This window comes from Simochromis diagramma, unplaced genomic scaffold, assembly GCF_900408965.1.
Source record: "Simochromis diagramma unplaced genomic scaffold, fSimDia1.1 OVJJ01000304.1, whole genome shotgun sequence".
NCBI lineage: Eukaryota > Metazoa > Chordata > Actinopteri > Cichliformes > Cichlidae > Simochromis > Simochromis diagramma.
The window spans coordinates 14,878,488-14,899,440 of record NW_024387030.1 but is presented as its reverse complement, the minus strand read 5'-3'; the positions used below and the strand labels follow the sequence as shown (position 1 = coordinate 14,899,440).

General features: G+C 43.2%; 1 protein-coding gene across 3 annotated transcripts in view; it reads right to left on the bottom strand.

Annotated features, from left to right (window-relative positions):
• The window catches only part of LOC120740466 (latent-transforming growth factor beta-binding protein 2-like), an 88,865-nt gene that overhangs the window by 34,659 nt on the left and 33,253 nt on the right, over window positions 1-20,953 (bottom strand). For all 3 annotated transcript variants that reach the window (XM_040042863.1, XM_040042864.1, XM_040042862.1), the window contains exons 4-9: window positions 19,505-19,764; window positions 18,419-18,592; window positions 15,371-15,571; window positions 13,699-13,982; window positions 12,544-12,646; window positions 3,594-3,668 (exon numbers count right to left, since the gene is read on the bottom strand). In XM_040042863.1, the coding sequence (XP_039898797.1) occupies window positions 3,594-3,668; window positions 12,544-12,646; window positions 13,699-13,982; window positions 15,371-15,571; window positions 18,419-18,592; window positions 19,505-19,764 (1,097 nt within the window). The remainder of the gene's footprint in view (window positions 1-3,593; window positions 3,669-12,543; window positions 12,647-13,698; window positions 13,983-15,370; window positions 15,572-18,418; window positions 18,593-19,504; window positions 19,765-20,953) is intronic.

The window sequence follows — 20,953 nt, the reverse complement described above, 5'->3', positions numbered from 1 at the left end:
GGTCACCATTTATCTCATGGTCTTTAATCCACGATTCAGTCGAGTCCCAGATTAGTGGTATTGTTACAGTCTGCTGGTGGGTTGATTTAATTGAAACCGGCTTCCGTGGCAACCTTCCGTGACCAGCGCTAATCTCAACATCTATTCTGAATTTATGCTTGGTTGCTCTTCTTGACAAACATCCCTTGTGGTAAGAGCTCACGGCTTTTAGCGTGACTGTTTTTATAGTCTACCAGCACATGACAAAGTTCCCTGATTTTAGCGTCAAACAGTCTGCTGCTTACTTGACCTTTCCCCTCTTTGTTCAAAACCCATGTGAACACCTACAGAATTATCTACAGAAACTATGTAAAGCAAACTGGCAACATTGCTCCCTATACTGTGTATTTTGGGTTGTGAGTAAAGAGAGCACCTTTGGACCACTTTGGAAGTCTGTGAAGTGAATACACATGGTCAGAATTTAGCCAAAGCGCCATTACTGGGAAAACCAGGCTTTTTCAACATATTTCTCTATCAGTATTGCAGCCTGAATACCAGGCTAGCAAGTCGACACGATGAGTGTCAAATGTCAGTGTTGTGAAATCATAAGCAGCTTTTATTAACTTGATCAAAAATGTCCAAAGAGTTGCATAAGACTTCATTAATCTCCTCTTTGAAGTGGTGTATGAGTAATGTGACCTGCTCCCAGCACTAGTTTACCACACACAACAGGGCCTGCACATGCATCTCTGCGGGCTTTTTCATCTAACAACCACAGCTACAAATGGCCAATTCAGTGACCTAAATTTTTGAGAAGGAAGCCTCTGAAGATAAGGAATCATCTCTGAAGTCTGAGACCTGAGAGCATGACGCTGATAGGAAATCTTATCGTGCTGTGGCGACGATGTCATTGACCGCAAAGGTCAGCGGATGTAGGCAGACTGGCAGTAAATCAGGACTATTACCAAATACGAGACAAGCCCTGTTCTGTTCCAATAAAACACATTACAAGCAGCTCGAGACTGGAGCCACAGGAAGGAGGGCTTGACCCCGTCCTAATAATAATGACAAAATCTCAGAAAAAGCTGATTTTTTTTCCTTCTTGGCAGATAGCAAAAGTCCTTAAATTAGAAATAATTTTTGGGGGAACGGAGCAGCAGCCGAACGCAGATTTAAAGCACTTTAGTAAATATTGTGGGTAACTGTCAGCTTTGCTTTTTTGGAACTCAGGAAAGGAGCAACTGGAAGAGGGAAACATCTTGAAGCAATCACAGAAGAAAAGCATGAATAATAGAAAGATAAATTTCTACATTCATTGGCTGCTCGACACATTATTGGAAAACAGGAGCGTCCTGCTCAATAATTACCTGAAAACATCAATATTGTGATTGTTCTCTGCAGAAAACATGTTGAACTTGCTGAACTAAAGGATGAGGTCTTCTATACGGAGAGTCAAAACTGGACTTTTAGGTTGTTCTACTCCATATGCCTCAGCAAGCATTGCCCTTTGGATCATGACATGATAATGTGAGCCATCAGAAAAGCTGCAGTTTGTAACTGTTAGCCTCAGTTGTCAGTGTTAGGTAGATAGCTCAGTAGGTAGAGTGGTGGCCCCATGATCGGAAGATCGGGGGTTCAAATCCACTGAACGGCTACCCTGAGGTGCCCCTGAGCAAGGTACCGTCCGTACACACTGCTCCCCGGGCGCCCAGTGGCTGCCCACTGCTTCACTGAGTGAATGGGTTAAATGCAGAGAGGAGTTTCCCCACAGGGATCAATAAAGTACACTTTATTGAGCCATTTCCAAGGCTATTTACTGACACCAACAAATGCAAATGGTTGGAATTCTTTAGCGGGAGAGTTGACACTGTGGGTGTGTACTGATTCCTAAACCAAACACAAGCTGACAAACAGCCACTGCTGGGATGTTGAAATGGACGATAACACAGTGTATATGTTCAGGGACAGCCATGTTTGTTTTACATACAGATGGACGGGAAAAGCAGGCAAAGCAGCAATCTGATGCTCACAAGTACTCAGAGAGCCATCCATGCCACGATCACAGCCTACCACATTAACTCAGAACCCCAAGACCAATTAAAACAGGAGCCCCAGGTGCTTATTGACTGCTGAACTCTGACCCCAGACAAACCCTAACTGTGGTCTTGACCTGTTTCCCAGACATGGGAAGTGGGGGGCAAAAAACTCAGTCTCCCAAGCAAGGACTTTAATTAAGTGTGTTCTCCAGGTACATCATCGGTTACCACAGTATAATCTGAACATTTGAAGATTTTGAAAGTACTTCTTTGCAAACTTGAGTTTCCCCACTGGGGGGCTAACCAGGTTGCTGCTGGAGGTCTTCTATGTCATTTTGTGTTGTTACCTGCAAATGACAACAGCAGTCCTTCTTCTGCTCTAGAAATGTGCTGTGAGCTAGATGGCCACTATAAGCAGCCCTTCTAGGCGGTGGAGAAATGATTCATATGTAGCTATCACGAGTAACATTCAAGATGGTGGATTTGGTGTCTATCAATGACTAGAACAGGCATGTATTTAGGCATTTAAGCATGTAGACATGGTCAAAACAACCTGCTTAAGTTTAAATTGAGAATCACAATGTGGAGGAAACTTGATTTAAGTGACTTTGAATGTGGTTGTTGATGCCAGACAGGCTTGTCTGGTCTTCAGTATTGCAGAAACTGCTGATCTACTGGAATTTTCCCACAAAACCATCTCTAGGGTTAAAAGAGAATGATCAGGAAAAAGCGAAAGCATCAACGGAGCAGCAGTTCTCCAGGAGAAAATGTCTTGTTAGATAATGGCCACACTGCTATGAGCTGATAAGAAGGCAACAGAAACTCAAAGATACACTTGGTACAACCAAGGTATGCAGAAGACCATCTCTGATCACACAAAATGTTAAACCTTGAAGCAGATGGGCTTAGTCTAATGCCTCTTGATTTCAGCTGAGACGTTCAGATGGTAGGGTCAGAAGTTGGAGTAAACACCATGAAAACATGGATCCATCCTGCCTTGTATCAACAGTTCAGGCTGGTGTTTGTGGTGTTATGGTGGATGGATGTTTTCTTAGTACCAGTCAAGCATCATTTAAATGCCACAACCTACCTACGTATTGTCCATGACCACAGTGCACCCATGTTTTGATGGCTGCTTTCGGCAAAGCCATCAGAACACATCATGTCAAAAAACTCATACAATTTTAAACTAATTTCTTGAACATAGCAATGAGTTCACTTTATTCGACTAGCTTCCACATTCACCTGACCTCGATCCAACGTGGTGGAACCGTAAATTAATATAATGGAGGAGCAGCAAGTGTGATGCTGTCATGTCAACATGAACTAAAATCTCTGAGAAATCTTTCCAGCACCTTGCTGAATCTATGCCACAAAGGATTAAAGAGGTCCTGAAGGTGAAAGAGGGTCCAACCTGGTACTAGCAAGATATACCCGATGAAGTGGACAGTGAGTTTATTTGATCACAGTGATTTAATTATTTTAATATATCTTTGTTACTGCTAAAATAAACACGCAGTCACTTAAAGCTCATAAAATGTTTAAACCTTTTCCAGCATATTTCATGCAAAGGCTTACCTTGACAGTGTGTGACATTCATTCGTTTAAAACCTTTGGAACATTCCACCTGTCCATTCGCGATCACTGCATATGCTGTAAACAGAAACAAAAACAACAGTTCAGAGAAGCTCAGTGATCTTAAATGATGTGCTATGCTTCTTTGGTACAGAGGACTGCTTTCATCAGAGAGGGAGAAGAGAAGGAGCTCAAGTTTAGGAGAATTTAAGGGAATTTAAGGTCTCAGTAATAGGAAAAACAAGGAACCCACAACTGAGCCTTGAGGGACTCCAGCAAGAGTCAAATGGGCTCCCCATCAACTGCATTTATAAGGCAGCTTTGTCATCCAACAAAATGTAATAATGCTCTATGCCATTCATAATTGTGTAAATCCCTAGGCACATCATCATAAATTTGTTGACTAAGCCTTTATGACAGCCCTGACCGTTTTCATCAACCACGGTGCAAATCTAGTTAAACGAGAGACTAAAGCTTTAAATGTGCGCACAAGGAATGACGATTAATGTGCTGCTCACAGGAAAATGATTGGCCAAAATGTCTTAACGCTTGTTTTTTGCCAAAGCAGTACAAATCACGTGGCATGTATGTGTTTCAGGTGTGCGCTTGAGAGGTGCTGCAGTAAATAACACATTTCTCGGTTACTGCCCCAGTGCGGGCAAACTGTCAGTGTTAGAAGCCTGAAAACATGGTGTCATTACTTATTCGGCACCCAGTCAAGCCCCGGCACGCTCCATTAAATGTACAGGGGGTCAATGTGGCAAAGAGTAAGTCTGCTAGTGTCTAAATGTGTGTGTATCCATATCTGTGTTTTTTAACAGAGATTAGGGGGAACTCTATGAAAGTCTTAACATAGACAGTGATTATTGGTACCAGATCTTTCCATGACTCAGATGACTCAGATTCTCTATGAATGTTGAAAAGATAATATCTAACTTCTGATTTTGAAATAAAAAAAACATGTATTTTTGGCTGTAGAGGACTGTAAAGAATAACAATATGCTTGTTAGCAAGACAGAAGTGTCTTTAGCTATTATAGACTGTACAGTGTGACACACATCAGACAGCTCAGAGAAATGATTATAACACCCTGTGCTATATACACTATATGAGGTGCAATCAAAAGTTCTCTCTCTGCCCATAAAAAGCAAAAACTATTTAAATCTGGTCACTGTCTGATTCAAAGTCATCTCCTTGTGTACCTCTGGAGCACTTCCATTACTTCTAAGCCTGAAAATGGGGCATCAGGTGCAGAGCATGACCACCAGTATGCTCGTTACTCTCTCAGACTGGTAAGGCTGAATTTGTGTAATAGCCTTAAGCATCTGAGGGAGGATATTAAGTGCAAGTGATCATGCACCAGCATACAGCACATGAAAAGTCAGGAGTTTTAACCATGCCAACACAACTGCCACTCAGCGCCCACACAACCAAACAGATTTGGCTAAAGACTCGCCCTCTTCAAGTCATCATCCACTGAGAGGAAAAAAAACATGAAGGTTTTCTGCTCAAGAAAGGAATGACAGCAATGACAATCTTTTGATTCACACTATGGGCGTAAAAAATAACATTATACCACAGCAATGCATTGCTTTGAATCTGCTGCCACAGTGATGAAGGGTCTAGAAAAGACGTGACGCACGCAAGAACGTAAAACACCACTGCTTTGCCAGCAGAGGTATTTGGGAAAGGGAGAGAAGTCAATTCGGTTCAGCCCAAGAAAACCAATGTGTTGTTGACTGAAAGAGTGCTCTAGTAAGATGTAAATGATGCCTGACAGGGTAAGAAGAACCAGAAAAGAACCTATCTCTATAATCCATCAGTTCTTTCTGTCTGTCCATGCCACCAGTGTTAAATACATGCTTCCAGTATTGATTCAGCTGCTCCCTTATTTACTATATAGTGTACAAGAGTCAAAATGCCAAGACAGCAATCCATCAAACCAAAACCCAGCAATCAGTCATGAGTTTGTGTCATTTTCCCAGGAGTGACTGGAATGTGTGGCACTTCTGGGAATGAAGTCCTGGAAGCTGAGTTGTGCTTTGGTCCCGCTGTGACCCAGTCGACCAGGCAGGGTCAATGTACCTGAGGGTTGACAGAGCAGAAGTGGGTCAGCATGAAGCGGGCAACTCGAAAAGGGGGGAACTGTGTCAAAGCAACGCCCCTATTCCTGCCTGCCCACCTCCTCATCTTCCTCCAGACCCTCCTAATCCCCCTCCGAAGTTTCTGAGTAATGAGATGTTGTGGTAGGAGCGACGGGCACGTCCTCCCGCAGTGATGGGATCAAGGAAAGTCTGGCCTGAGTGACAGCAGGGCGCACATGCCAAGGGAAGCACAGTGGGGGAGGTCCGGGAGTCTCAATAAAGCTTATTAGCAGGGAGAAGAAGACTCCCTGCAGAGATGAACAGCTTTAAGATGAATTTGAGAGAGAGGTAATATATTGTGCTTGTGCATCTTTAAAGCCTAATTATTTGAGTAACAGTGGTGAAAAACTGAAATATTTGCACATATACAGGCACATATACAGGCATGCTAACAGTAAAGTACTGCTAGCATAGACTCTGTTTTGGTGCCATTATGGTTTTAGGGGTTTTTCCGTGTATCTGAGTTTTGGATTCTCGATTGATGTCATTTTTATTCTAGTAACGGTGAGTTTATCATTATAATTCTACTTCCAGTTCACCTTTCTTATGTTTATCTAGTTGTGGTGCGTCTTTGGGTAACTATTTTCGTGGTGCAGGGGTGTCAAACATAAGGCCCAAGGGCTAGAGCTGGCTCAGTGGATGGCTTTGAAAAATTGTGAAGGAGGCCATTTGGACTTTTAAATGTATTTTAACAAGTTCTACAGATTTTCCTGCTGATAAAGACCTCACCCATGGCTATTCACACTACACCAAAATAATTACATTAAATTAAATGTTGATTAAAGAATTAAATTTCCTGTTTTTTCACTACTAACTAAAGAAATTTCTGTTCTTACAATGGGACCACACCCCCCAAAAAGGACGTTTTCTGCTTTATAATTACAGGACAGTATAGGCAATGAGCTACCAGAACTTTTTTCTGTAAATTTTACACATTTATTTCTTAGACGTGAAGCCCAAACAGTTGTGCTGACAAATGTCTTTGATTTGCTACAGCTGAATTCTTTGAAAAAACTGAGACATGCTGTTGAAATTGTACTTATGTTTCTAATAATAAGATATCTCAGGGATTAAATTCATGGTTAAACTCTTTTTCACTGACAGTGATGCCAAAAATTTTACTCAATTGTAAACTGAGCTGTATGTGGCCCATGATGTAAAACGAGTTCAACATCCCCGTTCTAGTGTTTTCATTTTATTTTTCAATTGACCTTTAGTTCCTTACTTTGAAGGGTTCTCTTTCCTGTCTTGTGTGAGTTTTACTTCCTCCTTTGTGACTGACTTCACCTGTCATTGATTGTTCTCACCTGTCTGCCTGCTCCCAGCTGTGTCTCATCATGTAATCACTGCTCTGTGTATTTAGAGTCCTCCTTCCTCTGTGTCTTTGTTAGATTATCTGTTATTTGCACTCGTGTGTCTACCAGGTTTCCAAGTTTTTGCCTTGACTTTTTTATTTATTTAAAATTCCCGTTTGTTTCCTTAGATGTCAGTTTAGTTTGCTGAGTAAAGGTCTGTTTTCTCCTCTTTTGGGTTTTTAGGTTCTTCTGCCAGTTTTTTGAAGTGTCATTTATTAATTAATAAAGCTTTAGATTCTGTATCCTGCACTTAAATCAATTCCTCACTACAAGCTAACAGGCGGATAGTACTTAGAGTTTCCTTAAGCATATCCTGGACTTAAAAATGCTTGAACTTTAAGATAAGTTCAGTAAAAGTTTTATTGGTCCACAGGGTTGAGCTGTTTGTGGCTAGTTTAAAAAAAAATTGCATAAAAGCGCTCTGCCTGCCAAAGTTCACAATGACTTTCCTAATTACTGGTTGAAACTGTATCTGCGAATCAGAACCTTGTCTTCTAACCTCAAGAAAAGATAATCAGCCCCAAAACTAAAAATGGGTGACAACTTGGCCATGTAATTTTCATTAATATCCAAAAAGTAAAGCATGATTGTGTCCTGATTTAATGGCGTGCCAGTTCCCATGCTTGTTTCTACAATCATTTGTGTAGAAAATATAGAGCTCCACAGCCAGTGGCTTGCAAGAGTGAGCTCAAGCTGCGCATCATTAGTGTCGCCCTTGGTTACAAAGACTGTAAACTCAGACTTGTCTGTATCCACAGAGGGAACAGACAAAACCTTTCAATTGTTGTCTATCCATTTAGCCCTGTTCAACAAAAGACTTCGTCACGCCTCACTAATTTATTGTCCATCTCCATTCAGTTGTGTTGTGCATTCCACTGGAGGCTGTTCAATAATATTTGCTCAAATTCCCTGACCTGAAAGTGTAATTCAGATTCCTTGAAACTTCTTGATAGCTGGTGTTATCCCAACTTAAATCTGAATAAATCCCTTAAGTAAAATTTGTTTAGTGAAAAGCACTGCTGGGATTTCAAATGAAAGGACAGCTTATGCAAAATAAGAGAGCTGGCTAAGAAAAAAAAAGAGACAGGAAGCTGAGAAGGGAGAAAGCTTAGAGTCAGATGGGTTTCTCAGCCATACAGAAATCTTTAATTGCAGATTTTTGGTGCGATCACAATGTAGACCACCCGGCCTGCAGGCAGTTCTTCTAAGACGATTGAGTGGTCTGGTCCATCAATCACAGGGCTCAGAGCCCTTCACCAGCTTCTCCAGGGACTTGCCTCAGTGTTGGGCTTCTTCTCTTAACCAACTGGAAAACCTGAGAACTTGTGGGACAAGAGGGAGGAGGGATGGATGCCATCCACAGGATGCAAACGGTAGACAGTCTTCCTTTCTCTTCCATCGGGGTATACTCTAAGAAAAGACCCAAGAGCAAAGCCAAGACCTCATGATCCTTTCCATAAAATTACTTTCTGACATTCCGCCACAGGACGAACTAAAAGAAGGAGCAAACGGAGCTCTTTAATCATCACAGAGTTTCAGGTCTTTTGAATCGCAACGATGGCAGAGCCATCTCTTCTTGGCCTCTGAGCCAATACTTGATTGGAGCACACAGCTTAAAGACAAGTCATTTTCTCTCAAAACAGAATGTTTCCTTGGCAAAAGCCATACTTGTCAATCTGGCACAGACCATATCACACGGCCTGTAAATACGTCCCTGCAAGTGAAGCTAAAGCTAATCAGCAAAGATACGTGCGGTTAGCATGAGCGTCACACTGCGAATGCATACCAATGTAAAAGCTGCAACATACTGCATTTGCTCAATCAACAGCAGTCTCATCTGTATAGTATTGCTTTCACACAACGATCCCATGGGACATATGATGCAATGACAAAAACAGCTTTGATGAGGAGTTTATTTCATTTTTCTGCCACATTAAATCTTTTACTGAAAACATACTTTTCATTGTCTCTATTCACGAAAGTATGCATGTCATGTCAGTGTTTGTAGTTTGACAATTTTGCTTAATGTCCTTTTCCAAGATGCTGATGGCAGTGTAACCCGCATGAAACACATTTAAAACAGAACCACATTCCTCCATGATATCTGTGGACTATTTACCACCTGGGCTTCTTCCAAAATAAGGCATGCCACGGTACATTCCCAATAAAAAAACATGCTTAACGTAGCTTGTATCGAATTAAGAAGCATCGCAAATTTCAAATCCATGCGCCTCCAACTGGGATTTATTTCTCGTAGTGGTTAGGTCGGCTCAGCGCTGATTAGCTACACTGCTGCCCAGCTAATAGATTCCATAATTTGAGTTGTTAAGGGATAACGCTAAGTCAACATCAATGAATCAAATGCTGTCAAAGAGATGCGACATCTCTATCTGATCACCACGAGAAGCTGCCGTGAAGTTGTTCCAGTGCATCTGTTCTGTTGCTGCTTGTTTCTAAGGCAAAGTAATCGCATCTCTGGTTTTTGTTGGTCATTAACAAGTGTTCTTGTTTGATCAGCGCTAATAAAAAGCAAGAAGCACAGGCTTTAGCTGGTCAGTTTAAATGTCTCAGGAATAGATGGAAGATTTAGGAAGGGATGAGTTCATGTGGGAAGATCTGGAAGTTGTGGAGCTCTCCGAGTGCCCCCCGACCCCCACCGCCCCTCCTTCGCCTCATCTGACTTTACTGATCTAAACCTCATGAAGAATAGCTTCCTCATTACAGAGAGAAAACAGAGAGGAGTGGGGAGCAAAAAGAGGCAGATGACTTACACAGACAGAGGTCGAATTGAGGGTGGGGCAAAACAGTGTGAGGGCAGTGACAACACGGTGACCTCGGTGACCCAGGAAGGTAGGGTTAGAGAGAGGAAGCCAAGGCTCCCGTGGGTGTGGTGGTTACTTAAAGTCCCTGGGGACCTCTGATCCGACTCCTTGGGAAGCCTCCCAAGGCTTCAGCCTGGCTCATGGAGAGAGTCACTGAGAGGAAAGCTGCCCATCAGTGACAGATGGGGAGACAAATGGCTTGTGAAATTCCATGAGCAGTGAAACACAGTGAGGAAAAGGCTGCCAGCTATAGAGTGTGATGCCAACACGACAGTATAGGTCAGACTTGGGCCATAGCAATTTGCCTTCAGATAACTGGGAACCTCTGATTAATTTTCTGATTGAAATGTATCCTTAACCCAGAGATTTGCACAAACAGCCCTATCACTTGCTTTTCAAGGATAAAATTCCTCTCAGCTTATAACGGATCCAGTTTCTCTTAATGGGACTCATGTAACCAAATCACCTCCTGTCCAACTCACCTATTCTCTTTCTCACTTGACTTAACAAGTCACTGGTTAGTTCTCAAACTTGAGGACCTCTGCATTGCTGAAAGAAATTGCAGTGATGGAATGAAATGGTTTAAAATCCAAGAAAAGCACAGGGTTTGCTTTGTTACTCCACTTCATCATCCGAACTAAAGAAATGGAGCTGACTTCAGCCTGGTCGATCTGGAACTCATTACAGGCCAGGAATCCTCAGCATGTGACTTTTAAAGGCACTAACTGCTAAGACCTCATCTCCCACTGAGATGGGACACACTGGCATTTATGCCTCTGCAATGTCAGACCTTCTTAATATAATGAACGCACAAACACATGCACAAACAGTAAAGCAAGCCCACAAAATATCCCTAAGCGATACAGTGTTTTTGGTGCATAATAATATATCATATCCAGCTGTGTAACACAACTAACTGTACATTTACGGACTTGAGACACAGCCAGACTGTAACAGTAGCAATGCATTCTGGATCTATATGACTGTATCGAGTGAGTGCGATGCAGATATACTGACAGTGATGTGCAGGCAGGCAGCAAAGACTTAGCAGTCCTGTCTGCAACAGCACCCCATTAAACTGTGGTCATTCTGGCATCTTCTACCAATATCATAAAAAATGAAGTAGCAAGCCTTGCTCTTAGTCAACAGCATGTTTAGCAATAAACTGACCAATGGTAGTAATGCACGCCTAGAAACAAACTGGGCTTTCATGACATCATTATCACGTACTCAACAGGACACATGGGAGAGTCCTATTAAGCTACACGACCTCTCTCCTCACTGCGAGCCGACGGCTGACTCAGTCGCTATAAAATAAAGAGACACACATCATTCTTCAGGAGCTCCACATCATTCCTGTCAAACGCATGAGAAAGCACACACCTAGACGAGTAAGCAGGGAATGTAGCTTAGAGATAAAGCCCAAGTCTTTACCCTGAGAACAATAGCACTCTTAGAGGAATTCAAAGTATTTCTCGTATTAAAACTCACCCAAAGACTTCTGGGAGAGAGTATATGACTTCATTTTTTACTTAACTTCGCTCTTTCTTTCTTTCTTTCTTTCTTTGCCATTGTGTGACCCTGGCCTACGATACGCTGCCCCCCAAAAGGAGCCACAAAAATGAGCAAATTGGGTATTCACTCTGTTTTCTCCCCCAACTTCAAAGGAGGGAGCAGGGGAAAACATCTGGGAGCCAAAAGAGATCATGCCGTGGACTTAGAAAGAATTGGAATCTGGCATGCCTGGGGAGACAGTGCGTGGGAGGGAAGAGAATAGATCGACATCTATTATCAAGGCAGGAGACAGAGAGAGAGAGAGAGATGATGTCTGCTTCTGATCAACATCTGGTCAGATATTAAAGAGGGTACAGTCAATCTAACAGTGAAACTAGCAAATCTGCGGGGTATGACCATAATATGATTGAGACACGCGGGAAATAACTGAATCTCCCGTGTGGCACTGTACGCTGTGGGAGTGCCAAAACCAGTGGACCACATCGTGCTCTCTGAGTAGTAAAAAGAGCTGTCAGAGCCCCCATCTACAGTGGACAGTGTCACCACCAAGCCTTCCTGCCAACATACAACCACCCTGTTGCTGTTTCACTTACCTACCGCATCTCTGGTTGGGAACCAGTTGCTCATTTCCTCATTCATTCAAGGCCACATTGGCTTGCTTTGCCCGCAGGGTGGGTGGCACGCCTGCCAGGCTCTCATCTTCATGCTAAATGTGTTTTCATTTGCTTCCCGGTTTTGGTTTTATGGAAGTGAAAACAGCTTCATTTTAACAACTGGGAGCATGGGCGAGTCACGCAGCCGCTTTCAAAGGTTTTTAGAAATCTAACAAAGGCCGCTATGTTCTAGTCATCACCGCTCATTAGCATTGTTTAGGCCTGTAAAACATGCTCTGATAAAACTCCACCAACCATAAACAATGGCTGCTAAGGCATTAATTTTTAGACACCTTAATATGAAGCAATCAGAGTGGGAAAACTCTACCTTTTGAGTCGATGTGTGGCACAGAGCAAGATTACCAAAGGACAAACATCAACAGCAAAACAGAATTAAACCAGATTAGTTTAATTCTGTATGAAAAAAGTGACACAACTCTGGTGGATTAGTCAGAACAGCTTACCTGGTTTGGTCGGACACTTTTGGCACTTGTTTAGGCCCCAAGAGGCGCCAATACTTCCACAGCAATCATCCTGTTTGGTTAGCCCTGGAAGAGGCTTGCCGCACTACAACAAGACACATCTGTGTTAAATCTATGAAACAAGTTTGGAGAATGAGTGTTACATGTTTGGGTAGGCACGCTTGTTTATGTGCAAGCGCGTATGTGCGCTGGCAAGGGTGCAAATGTTTTTGTGTCAGGGTGTGCGTATGTACCTTTCTGCAAGGACAGAGAGAACCAGACACATGTTTAGTTAGAGGTGGACATAAACACACCGAGTCCTAAGAACAGCTAAGAAACTCCTGGTGTGCTGCATTAAGGGCTCTTGGTTAAATGTCCTATCAAACCCTACTTGTCGGATTTTGTCTGATAGAAATTAAACTTAAGAGATGATATTTTTTCCTCCAGATTGAATCTACTATGGTTAAATAATATGGAAATTTGCAGGGTGAATCTGCTCTTTTGCTGAAGTTTAGTTCTTCTTTGACATAGTGACTAAGTGGTTTAATTTAAATTGCCTTACTTAACCAGAGAGGAAATAATGGAAACAGCACTTGAGCACAAACAAACTCAAGAACTAATTCTGGCAAAAACAACTCGTTGTGTTGTTGCAACTGAAATACTAATAACACCCAACAATAGCCAAGCTAACAGATGCTGTATGAGGTCTGAGATTAGCCGAGCTCACGCACTGCCACTTAAAGTCCTTTCCTTTTCCCAAGTGCTTTAGGATACATTAAAGCAAAGCACAGTAAATCTGCAAAATGTGCCACACTCTGAGCACACAGGCGATGAAAATCTCACCGTTTGGGCCACATGGGGAGGTTTCAAGCCTCACCTTCACCTCCTCTGAATGCATCCTAACTCATAACATGCTTTTGTTGAGGAAGCGGTGGAACATGAGATGGCCAGTGTGGCCAAGCCTCATAAATCCCGGACTTTACACATAAATCATTTTCACAAACTTCCTGTTTGAAGCAAAAGCTAGCAGAGAAGGTTAAGGGATGTGACTATATAATGGCAGCTGTGGCTAAAACTCTGCGCTCCAGTCGTTTCAACACCTAGACCACAATACTTTATGTGTATTGATTTAAGCTGAGATAGCAGTGTACACGGTACCTGTCCATCGACCGTCTCCTGAAAGCATCTTCCAACATTTCCGTTCTGACGGATGTGGGTTGTGGCGTGGCCGTGGCCATTCCCGTTAGCGTGTGGGTGTCTGCTGCTGTGCTCGCTGGCGTGTTCGTGTCCGTTTCCAGGCTGGGAGCGCTGCTGGACAGAGTGAGCCCCCTCTGTGGTGGCTGGTCTTTGCCCAGGTTGGACTCGAGCTACTTGGTGGATCTGGACATCAGCTTCTGGAGGATGCTGAATGTGGACGTTGACCAAGGATGGGTGGAGAGACACTGGAGAAGAAGAGATCCAAAGCTTACACAGCATGGTAGATAGTTTACAGTGTCAAAATTTGAACCGTTTAAGGGGAAGCATCCTCTGCCAAGGGATAAAATCTGTATATACATACTGCAGTGCATGAGATCTCAGCTAAAGTCTTACACAAACACTTGCTTCATCATCAAGTCATGAGATTTGGTGCATATTGGTAGTTCCCGGCAGTGAAGAGGCCCTTAAGATGCTACAAAACAACAACAACACAAAGCGTTTCGGATTCTCTGGTTTAAATCAAATCGTTTTAAAGACTGAAAACAGTTTTGCTGAAGAGTTGAGAAGATGTTGCAATGTGAGGCTCTGTTGTCCTTCTGACACAGGGTAAGCATCCATCTTCAGGGAGTGCCAGGTTTTTTCCCAGAATCCCGACCCACTCTCATGAATCATAACCTCACACACAGACAGCAGAATCCAAGGAGAAAATGCAAAACTTAGTCCAGGACAAGAATGGCTCCATTTCATATATAAAGCATACAGGCAGGACAAACAGCGTCTTTCCTGTAACATGATAACACACTGACTGGATTTGTCATTAAATGCAATTATTAAGTAATTAATTTTTCAGAAGAGGATGAAATGTGTCTGAATGTAATTTAAATGAATTTAGACTGACCTTCTGCTTCTACTTAACTGTTCCATAAAATGAGAAACTAAGAAAGGAGGACACGATAGCTTACACCAGGAGATGAGAGTGAATTTATCTCTTTTATTCACAACAATTCGTATTGTTGCCGTGCTCTGTTTCTAATATCTTCTGTCTGGTGAACGCGGCATTGTGTGAACAATAAGATGACTTGTACTGAGTCATCTATGAGCTGTTCTGCTTAAAATAGAAAGTGACCTCTGCTGTTGGCAAGGAAAGCAATAACACTACACTATAAACAATGTTAAAAATGAAGCTATGCTTTTTTCTTCCTTTTTTTTTTTATTAAGGCAACTTCTGTTGCAAAATTCAAGTCAGGTGATTATTTTATGTTGAATGAAACTGATTAATCGCAGGCATTCATGAGATCGTTTGCTTCTGGAAGAAAGGAACAGCCAGGAAACCCACAATTGTTGTTTATTACCTGTGTTTTGCTTCTTTTTTCGACACTTCTCTGTTAAAGTGTAAGCTTTACTAGAAGAATGGAAACCTTGCAGTTATGAGGCACGATTACAGCCAGAGTCATCAAGAAATGAACACGTTAGCTAACTGACAGTCACTCTGAGGTCTCTTAAATATGCACAGTATCCTAAATGAAAAGTGATGGCCAATGTAAACACACAGTGTCAAGCTAACAGCACTCGTAATGTGAAGACATGCTAATAAAGTTAGAGTGAGTGGGGAGGCGTGCCGGAGCGTGATTACCTGGCTGATTGGACAGTGGGAGAGTGTACATGGAATGGGATGGAGATTTTGGTTTCTGGTGGTTCCTGTGGCTTTGAGGGGTGGGTCGGGCAGGAGGAGGGACTGGCAGGTGACAAAACCGTCCTGTTGAGTTTGACGGACACCAGCACAGGTCCCTGCCAATGCACCGGCCTCCATTAAGACAGGGGATCTGACAGAAGACTGCAAAGATGAAGGACAAGAAACGGAGAAAAAAAGGGGTTATGAATGAGAGGAATCTTTAGAATACACAACATACCACATTTAATTGCACAGCATCATCTAACCTTACACACAAGGATCTGGTAATAAGAAACAGAAGGCGTAGTCCTAATAAGAAGGGTATGTGCTAGGGCTTCCTGTGGACAGCCTTTGTTTGCAAACGGTTAGCAACAGTCATGCTGTTCTCTGCTTTGGCACTACCAGACACCTCATTCCACATGACGTTTATAAAATCTCAACTTTGTCCTCGCGACAGAGCCATGCCCCTCACGCTGTGCCTCCTTCAATGGCATGTTTTGCCTCTCATCAGTAATTACATACTCCTGTGCAGGATGATGAGTGATGATGCATGATTCATGCTGTAATAATTTGCAGAAAATAATAACAACATACCATATGGGACACGTGTTTGGATGACAAAAGGCGAAAAAGTTCCCCTAAATATCAAATATTGTCCAGAAATTGAAAGGAGTGCAACTGGCTCATAGCCATCCAAGTAAATCCAAGTCCAAAATGTGTTCTGTCTACAATTTGATTTATATTTTGTAATTTGCCGTGGAAAGAAAAACAGAACAGACCAGTAGTGGCCAGATGGTGTTTGACAGTAGTGCTTTAACAGCCCTTTCATTGCCTTATCTTTTGGCATAAGGGATGGGTGCCAGCCCAGCGCCCTACATACCTGGGCCTGTTCCCATCTACAGTTTCACTCTGACCTGACCTCTCCTAACTGAAAACATCAAAGACAATCAAATGAGGAAAAAAATCTATCCAGCTGTGACGAATATAGAACTATTCTGGAGCATGAAGGATGAGAAAGTGAAGCAATGCACTTCTACAAAAACAAGAGACTGTTTTGCAAGATACAGATTCAAATGGCCTGCATGCTATGAGATTAAAGAGAATGCCAGACATGGAAACAAACGGGGAACTTCATCCTCTGTGTCTCACTGAGGCTAACAGGGTGCAAACAGGGAACAGGGAGATGCTGGCGGGTTCTGATGGCATGTAGGGAATGAGCTCCCTGTCACATAACATTAACAAGAGTGGGAACACAGGACGAAAAGAGGGAGGAATAGAACAAGAATAGAATCGTGTATCAGATGGGACAGTAAAAGGATTAGCAGGAGAATGCTAACAGAATAGATTAAAAACAGAATAAAAAGAAACAGAAATAAAACGAAGGAGAAACAATGCAGGGACAGAGACGGGCAGAAAGACTAAATATGTCCAGACACAGAGAAAGACCTCCTGTGATTCGACATGCGGGCTAAATTATCAACTCAAGGAGGGCTATTAAAACCTCTCAGTGTTGGATGCATGTCTGCACTGGTCTGTGTAAGGCCAGTCCCACCCTGGTATGGGGCAGGAACTATTCTTAGACAACATCCTACTGTCGACTTTCCGCAGCAGGTTCCACGTCTGCCTATCTTTCTGTCCATTTAACAACCTCTAACGAGCGAGACGCACATGCGCACACACTTCTCACCCAATAAACAGACTTCTACCAATCTAATATCAGCTTTAAGTAAGTGTTGTACACAGGGTGTGCACCGAGAGGCACTGCTGCAATTATCCAGCCGTTTTTACTGCGCTGTTTTTACTGCGCCGTTTAAGCAACGTAACAACAGCATGAGATAACTGTTTGCTGTCCACTTGACATTCCTGGACGAACACGCAGGCCCGAGCAATAACAGGATGCGAGCCTAAATGGAAAGCAATCTCTTTTTAACGTGCTCTTTAACGCATGCTTTTACATAACGAAGACAGGGGATTTTTGTTTTTTGTTTGAGAATAAAAGTGGGACATAAAAACTAACCACTGAGGAAAAAGTGGAAATGCCGGGAATGTAATCTCGTGAAGGGTCTCTGCCAGGATGCTGAAGTGTTTAGAATATCTACACCGTGTTCCAAAACCCTGCTAATGTGCACATAAATCTGCAACATCGACCTGTTTATATATTCATAAGCCTGCGATGTCCTCCCTAAATAGGCTAGTGCATTTCGGTGAGGGTTGTTTGCATGTTTGTATCGTTGTTTGAGTTTATATTTATGAGAGTTGTAACTGGAGCGGATCTATATATGTATGTGTGTGGTATGCGCGCCCTTCATCTCTAATCCATAATTAGTCTGAGGTCTAAGCTGGACCATTAAACCTGATGAGAAAACTCAGAAACACGCAGGGGGTACGACCCTCGCCTTGGCACTAGCCGCCCCCTGCTATCCCACGGACACTCCTGTGTGAATTTGGAGCAAAGCCCTCTGGATAAATGACAGGTTTAATGTAATCCCTGTAAAACCCTGTTCATGCTGCTACTCTTTCTCTCTTTTCAGCCTCTCCCTCTCCTTTTTCATCCATTCCTGCCCTCCCAGAGAGCATGTTAAACGGTTAACGGCGAGGCCAACCGCGAGGTGTAAACCGCAAAAGGGATGGGGCTAAGTGTTGGGGAGCGTGGGACCACTAGGTCCACGTGTCTGTGTACGAGGGGAGATTAGGCCCCTTTTACAGAGCTTGCTTTTAATCTGCTCTCCCCTGTCCGTCTTTTTCTTTGACAGTGAAAGTTTTCAGCATAGCTCTCATGCTTAATCTACACCACTCTGCCTCCTGTCTAAGATTGGTATTCAGAACAGACAGCATGCCCATTTTATCTAGCTCACCCAATAAAAAAAAGAATGAGATACCAAACACAGACTGTGTGTGAGAATCGAAAGGGAGAACGAGAGACACTCAGGGACAACACAGAGCAGTATCACAGAGATAAGCAGGCAGACAGGCATTGCTGATAGTCAGAGGGCCGGGGTCGACACTCACAGAGTCGGAAGCCCTGGTTCTTCGGCTGCTGCTGGGGCGAGGTCTCGCTGTAGACCTCGGTCATGTCTCCCTTCTCGCAGCTATTATAGCAACGCCCTCCAGAGCACACCCTGCGGCACATCATAGGTGTGAAGACGATCTTGATGCGATCCAGGTTGGAGGTGAGGTTGGCCCCTGGAAAACACACACACACCTGGTTGAGAAGGGGCAGCAGCAGAGACAGGCTAGAGACGAGCTGCATCCTTCCACCTTCAGCTTCACTGTGACACACTCCCCGTCTGGGCAAAAGGGAGGTTTATAAGTGCGAGGGTGTGTGCTGACGGTTGGCCAGTGGCACGCTGCAGCTGAACGTGCGATGTGCCACAGACCAGCAAAAGAAATAAAAAAAAAAAAAAAGGGGGGGGGGGGGGGGGGGGTGAGAAGGCTATTAGGTTTTTGGGCTAGGCTCCAAGCCCTTTATCTTTGACAGAAGGTGTTTTGGATATGTGTATGGGTGAAGGAAACAAAGAGAGTGTAGGTGAGCACTGTGTAATGGTGGGAAGCTGTTCAACAGCCGTCGCTGCGGTACGTGGCTAAAAACAGGAGGATGTGGAACGGCAGACAGCTGTGCACGTTGGATCAAAGAGAAGGGGGGAAAAAAAACTGGTGACGTTCACATCACATTTCCAACAGCAACCAGGGTCCAGTGTCTATCATGTCAGAGAAGTGTCTGAGTAAATTCCCAAAGGTGCCGAAGTACGTAACTGCGCAATCTCGCACATGCTCAAACTGCGATAGCTTTGATACGAAACGTCTGTGCATGTGATGAAGACCACAGAGGGTGTGAGGTGTTTGGACAGAGGGAGAAAGGAAGTGCATCCTGGGACGCTGCCAATTTTTCCTCGTGGCTAATGTTGAACAATGACACCACAGGAAGTGTATGCATGTATTGTGGTCACTCTGAATTTCGTCAGGCATTCGTAGCGATTGCATTTGTTTTGAGGTAGCTAGGGGCAGAGGATGTGAAATGATAACAGAGCCACGATTTATGATATTCACAAATATTCAAGTGGAAGACATACATGTATTCAGTCTCATTACACTTACCTGCTGGTAATAATGCATTGCTGAACTGTCTGTGCAGCTGGCTGTTGCTGGTTGGCCTGTGAGTATTGTGGGAATGTGTGTTGGTATGCCCGTTCCTGTTTCCATACCAGTTCCCGTGCTCGTTGCCGTTAGAGTAGCCATTGCCATTGGGCAGAGCGTTGGAGGTTATAGGCCCAGAGGATGATGGATAACGTTTCACAGTACGGGAGGTCCCGGTCTGCTGAGGGGAGGAGTCAGGGGGTCCCCGTCTCACTTGGGTCCTGTAAATTATCACAAGGCCATAAACACATGACCTCAGACAAAAGCTAACGTCCCACACACACATACATGCAGTCACAAAGATACACCCATGAGCATCTTATACGCGTCACCATGAGTGTAAGTGTGCTCAGTGTGTGCAACAGAAAGTAGGACTCCTAAGAGACAAACATGGCATCTAGCTCATAGATTACTTAATCATACTTAATCGATTTTATAGAATAAAACATTGAAGTTTAATGGAACTGATTTTACTGAATCATTCTTTAAGCACTACAATGCTAAAATAAAATAACAGTGGACCTAACACTGTATTCTCAGCGCCATACTGTTATTCTGGATCTCCACTAGAACAGCTATTATTTATTTGTATGCAATCCCTCAGTTTTATCACCATCAGAAACAAGTTATTTTAGCTCCCATATCTTTCAGGCCATCCTCTCAGTAAGCAAACTTACTTCTGATTGGCTGTCGGGTTCTGCAAACAGACTCATGTGCTTGTGAGCACCACATCCTCAACTTCCCGGTTTTGAGGTTCCAAAAACAAACTTTAAATCTTTTAAACAAAACTCAGTTTCTTGTTTTGTCAGCTTCTCAAATCAGTTGGACATCTATTCTCTGTAAATATTACGCTCATTACCTGCTTATTAGTGGATTTAGTCTTTCAGTCAAATGTTGTATGAGAACAAAAGTCTCTACTGTCACCCACAAAAAACGTGTCGAATAATCGTATGCAGAGATCTCTGTTTGGTCCTCTCCTGCACGAATCCAAGAGGAGAAAACAGTAACGGCAGTCTGAAGGTCGAACTTTTGGCTCACACAAGCGGACCTTCTTCTTTGAATCTTTGAACATGGTTAAAATGACCACCCACCACTGTATCAGTGTACATCTTGCAGCTACACTGCAGACATCTTAAAGCCATTTCACAGGAATAGATTGGCCAACAAAATATTAGGCAGCCAAAGAGAGTCTGTGTGTGGCTCGTCTTAGAAAAGTGTGTGATTAAACACATCAGATCTTTCCATCACAACTCCAAAACCTTTCCATCACACATTGTGTCTGCATGACTAGATTATGAACTCCTTGTTTTGTCTGACTGTGGCCAACCAGAGAGCAACATCCTGAGTGTTGCGTTGAACTGGAGGAAGTATTAAAACTGGGGTCGACGAACAAAGCTCGACCAGGGCTGC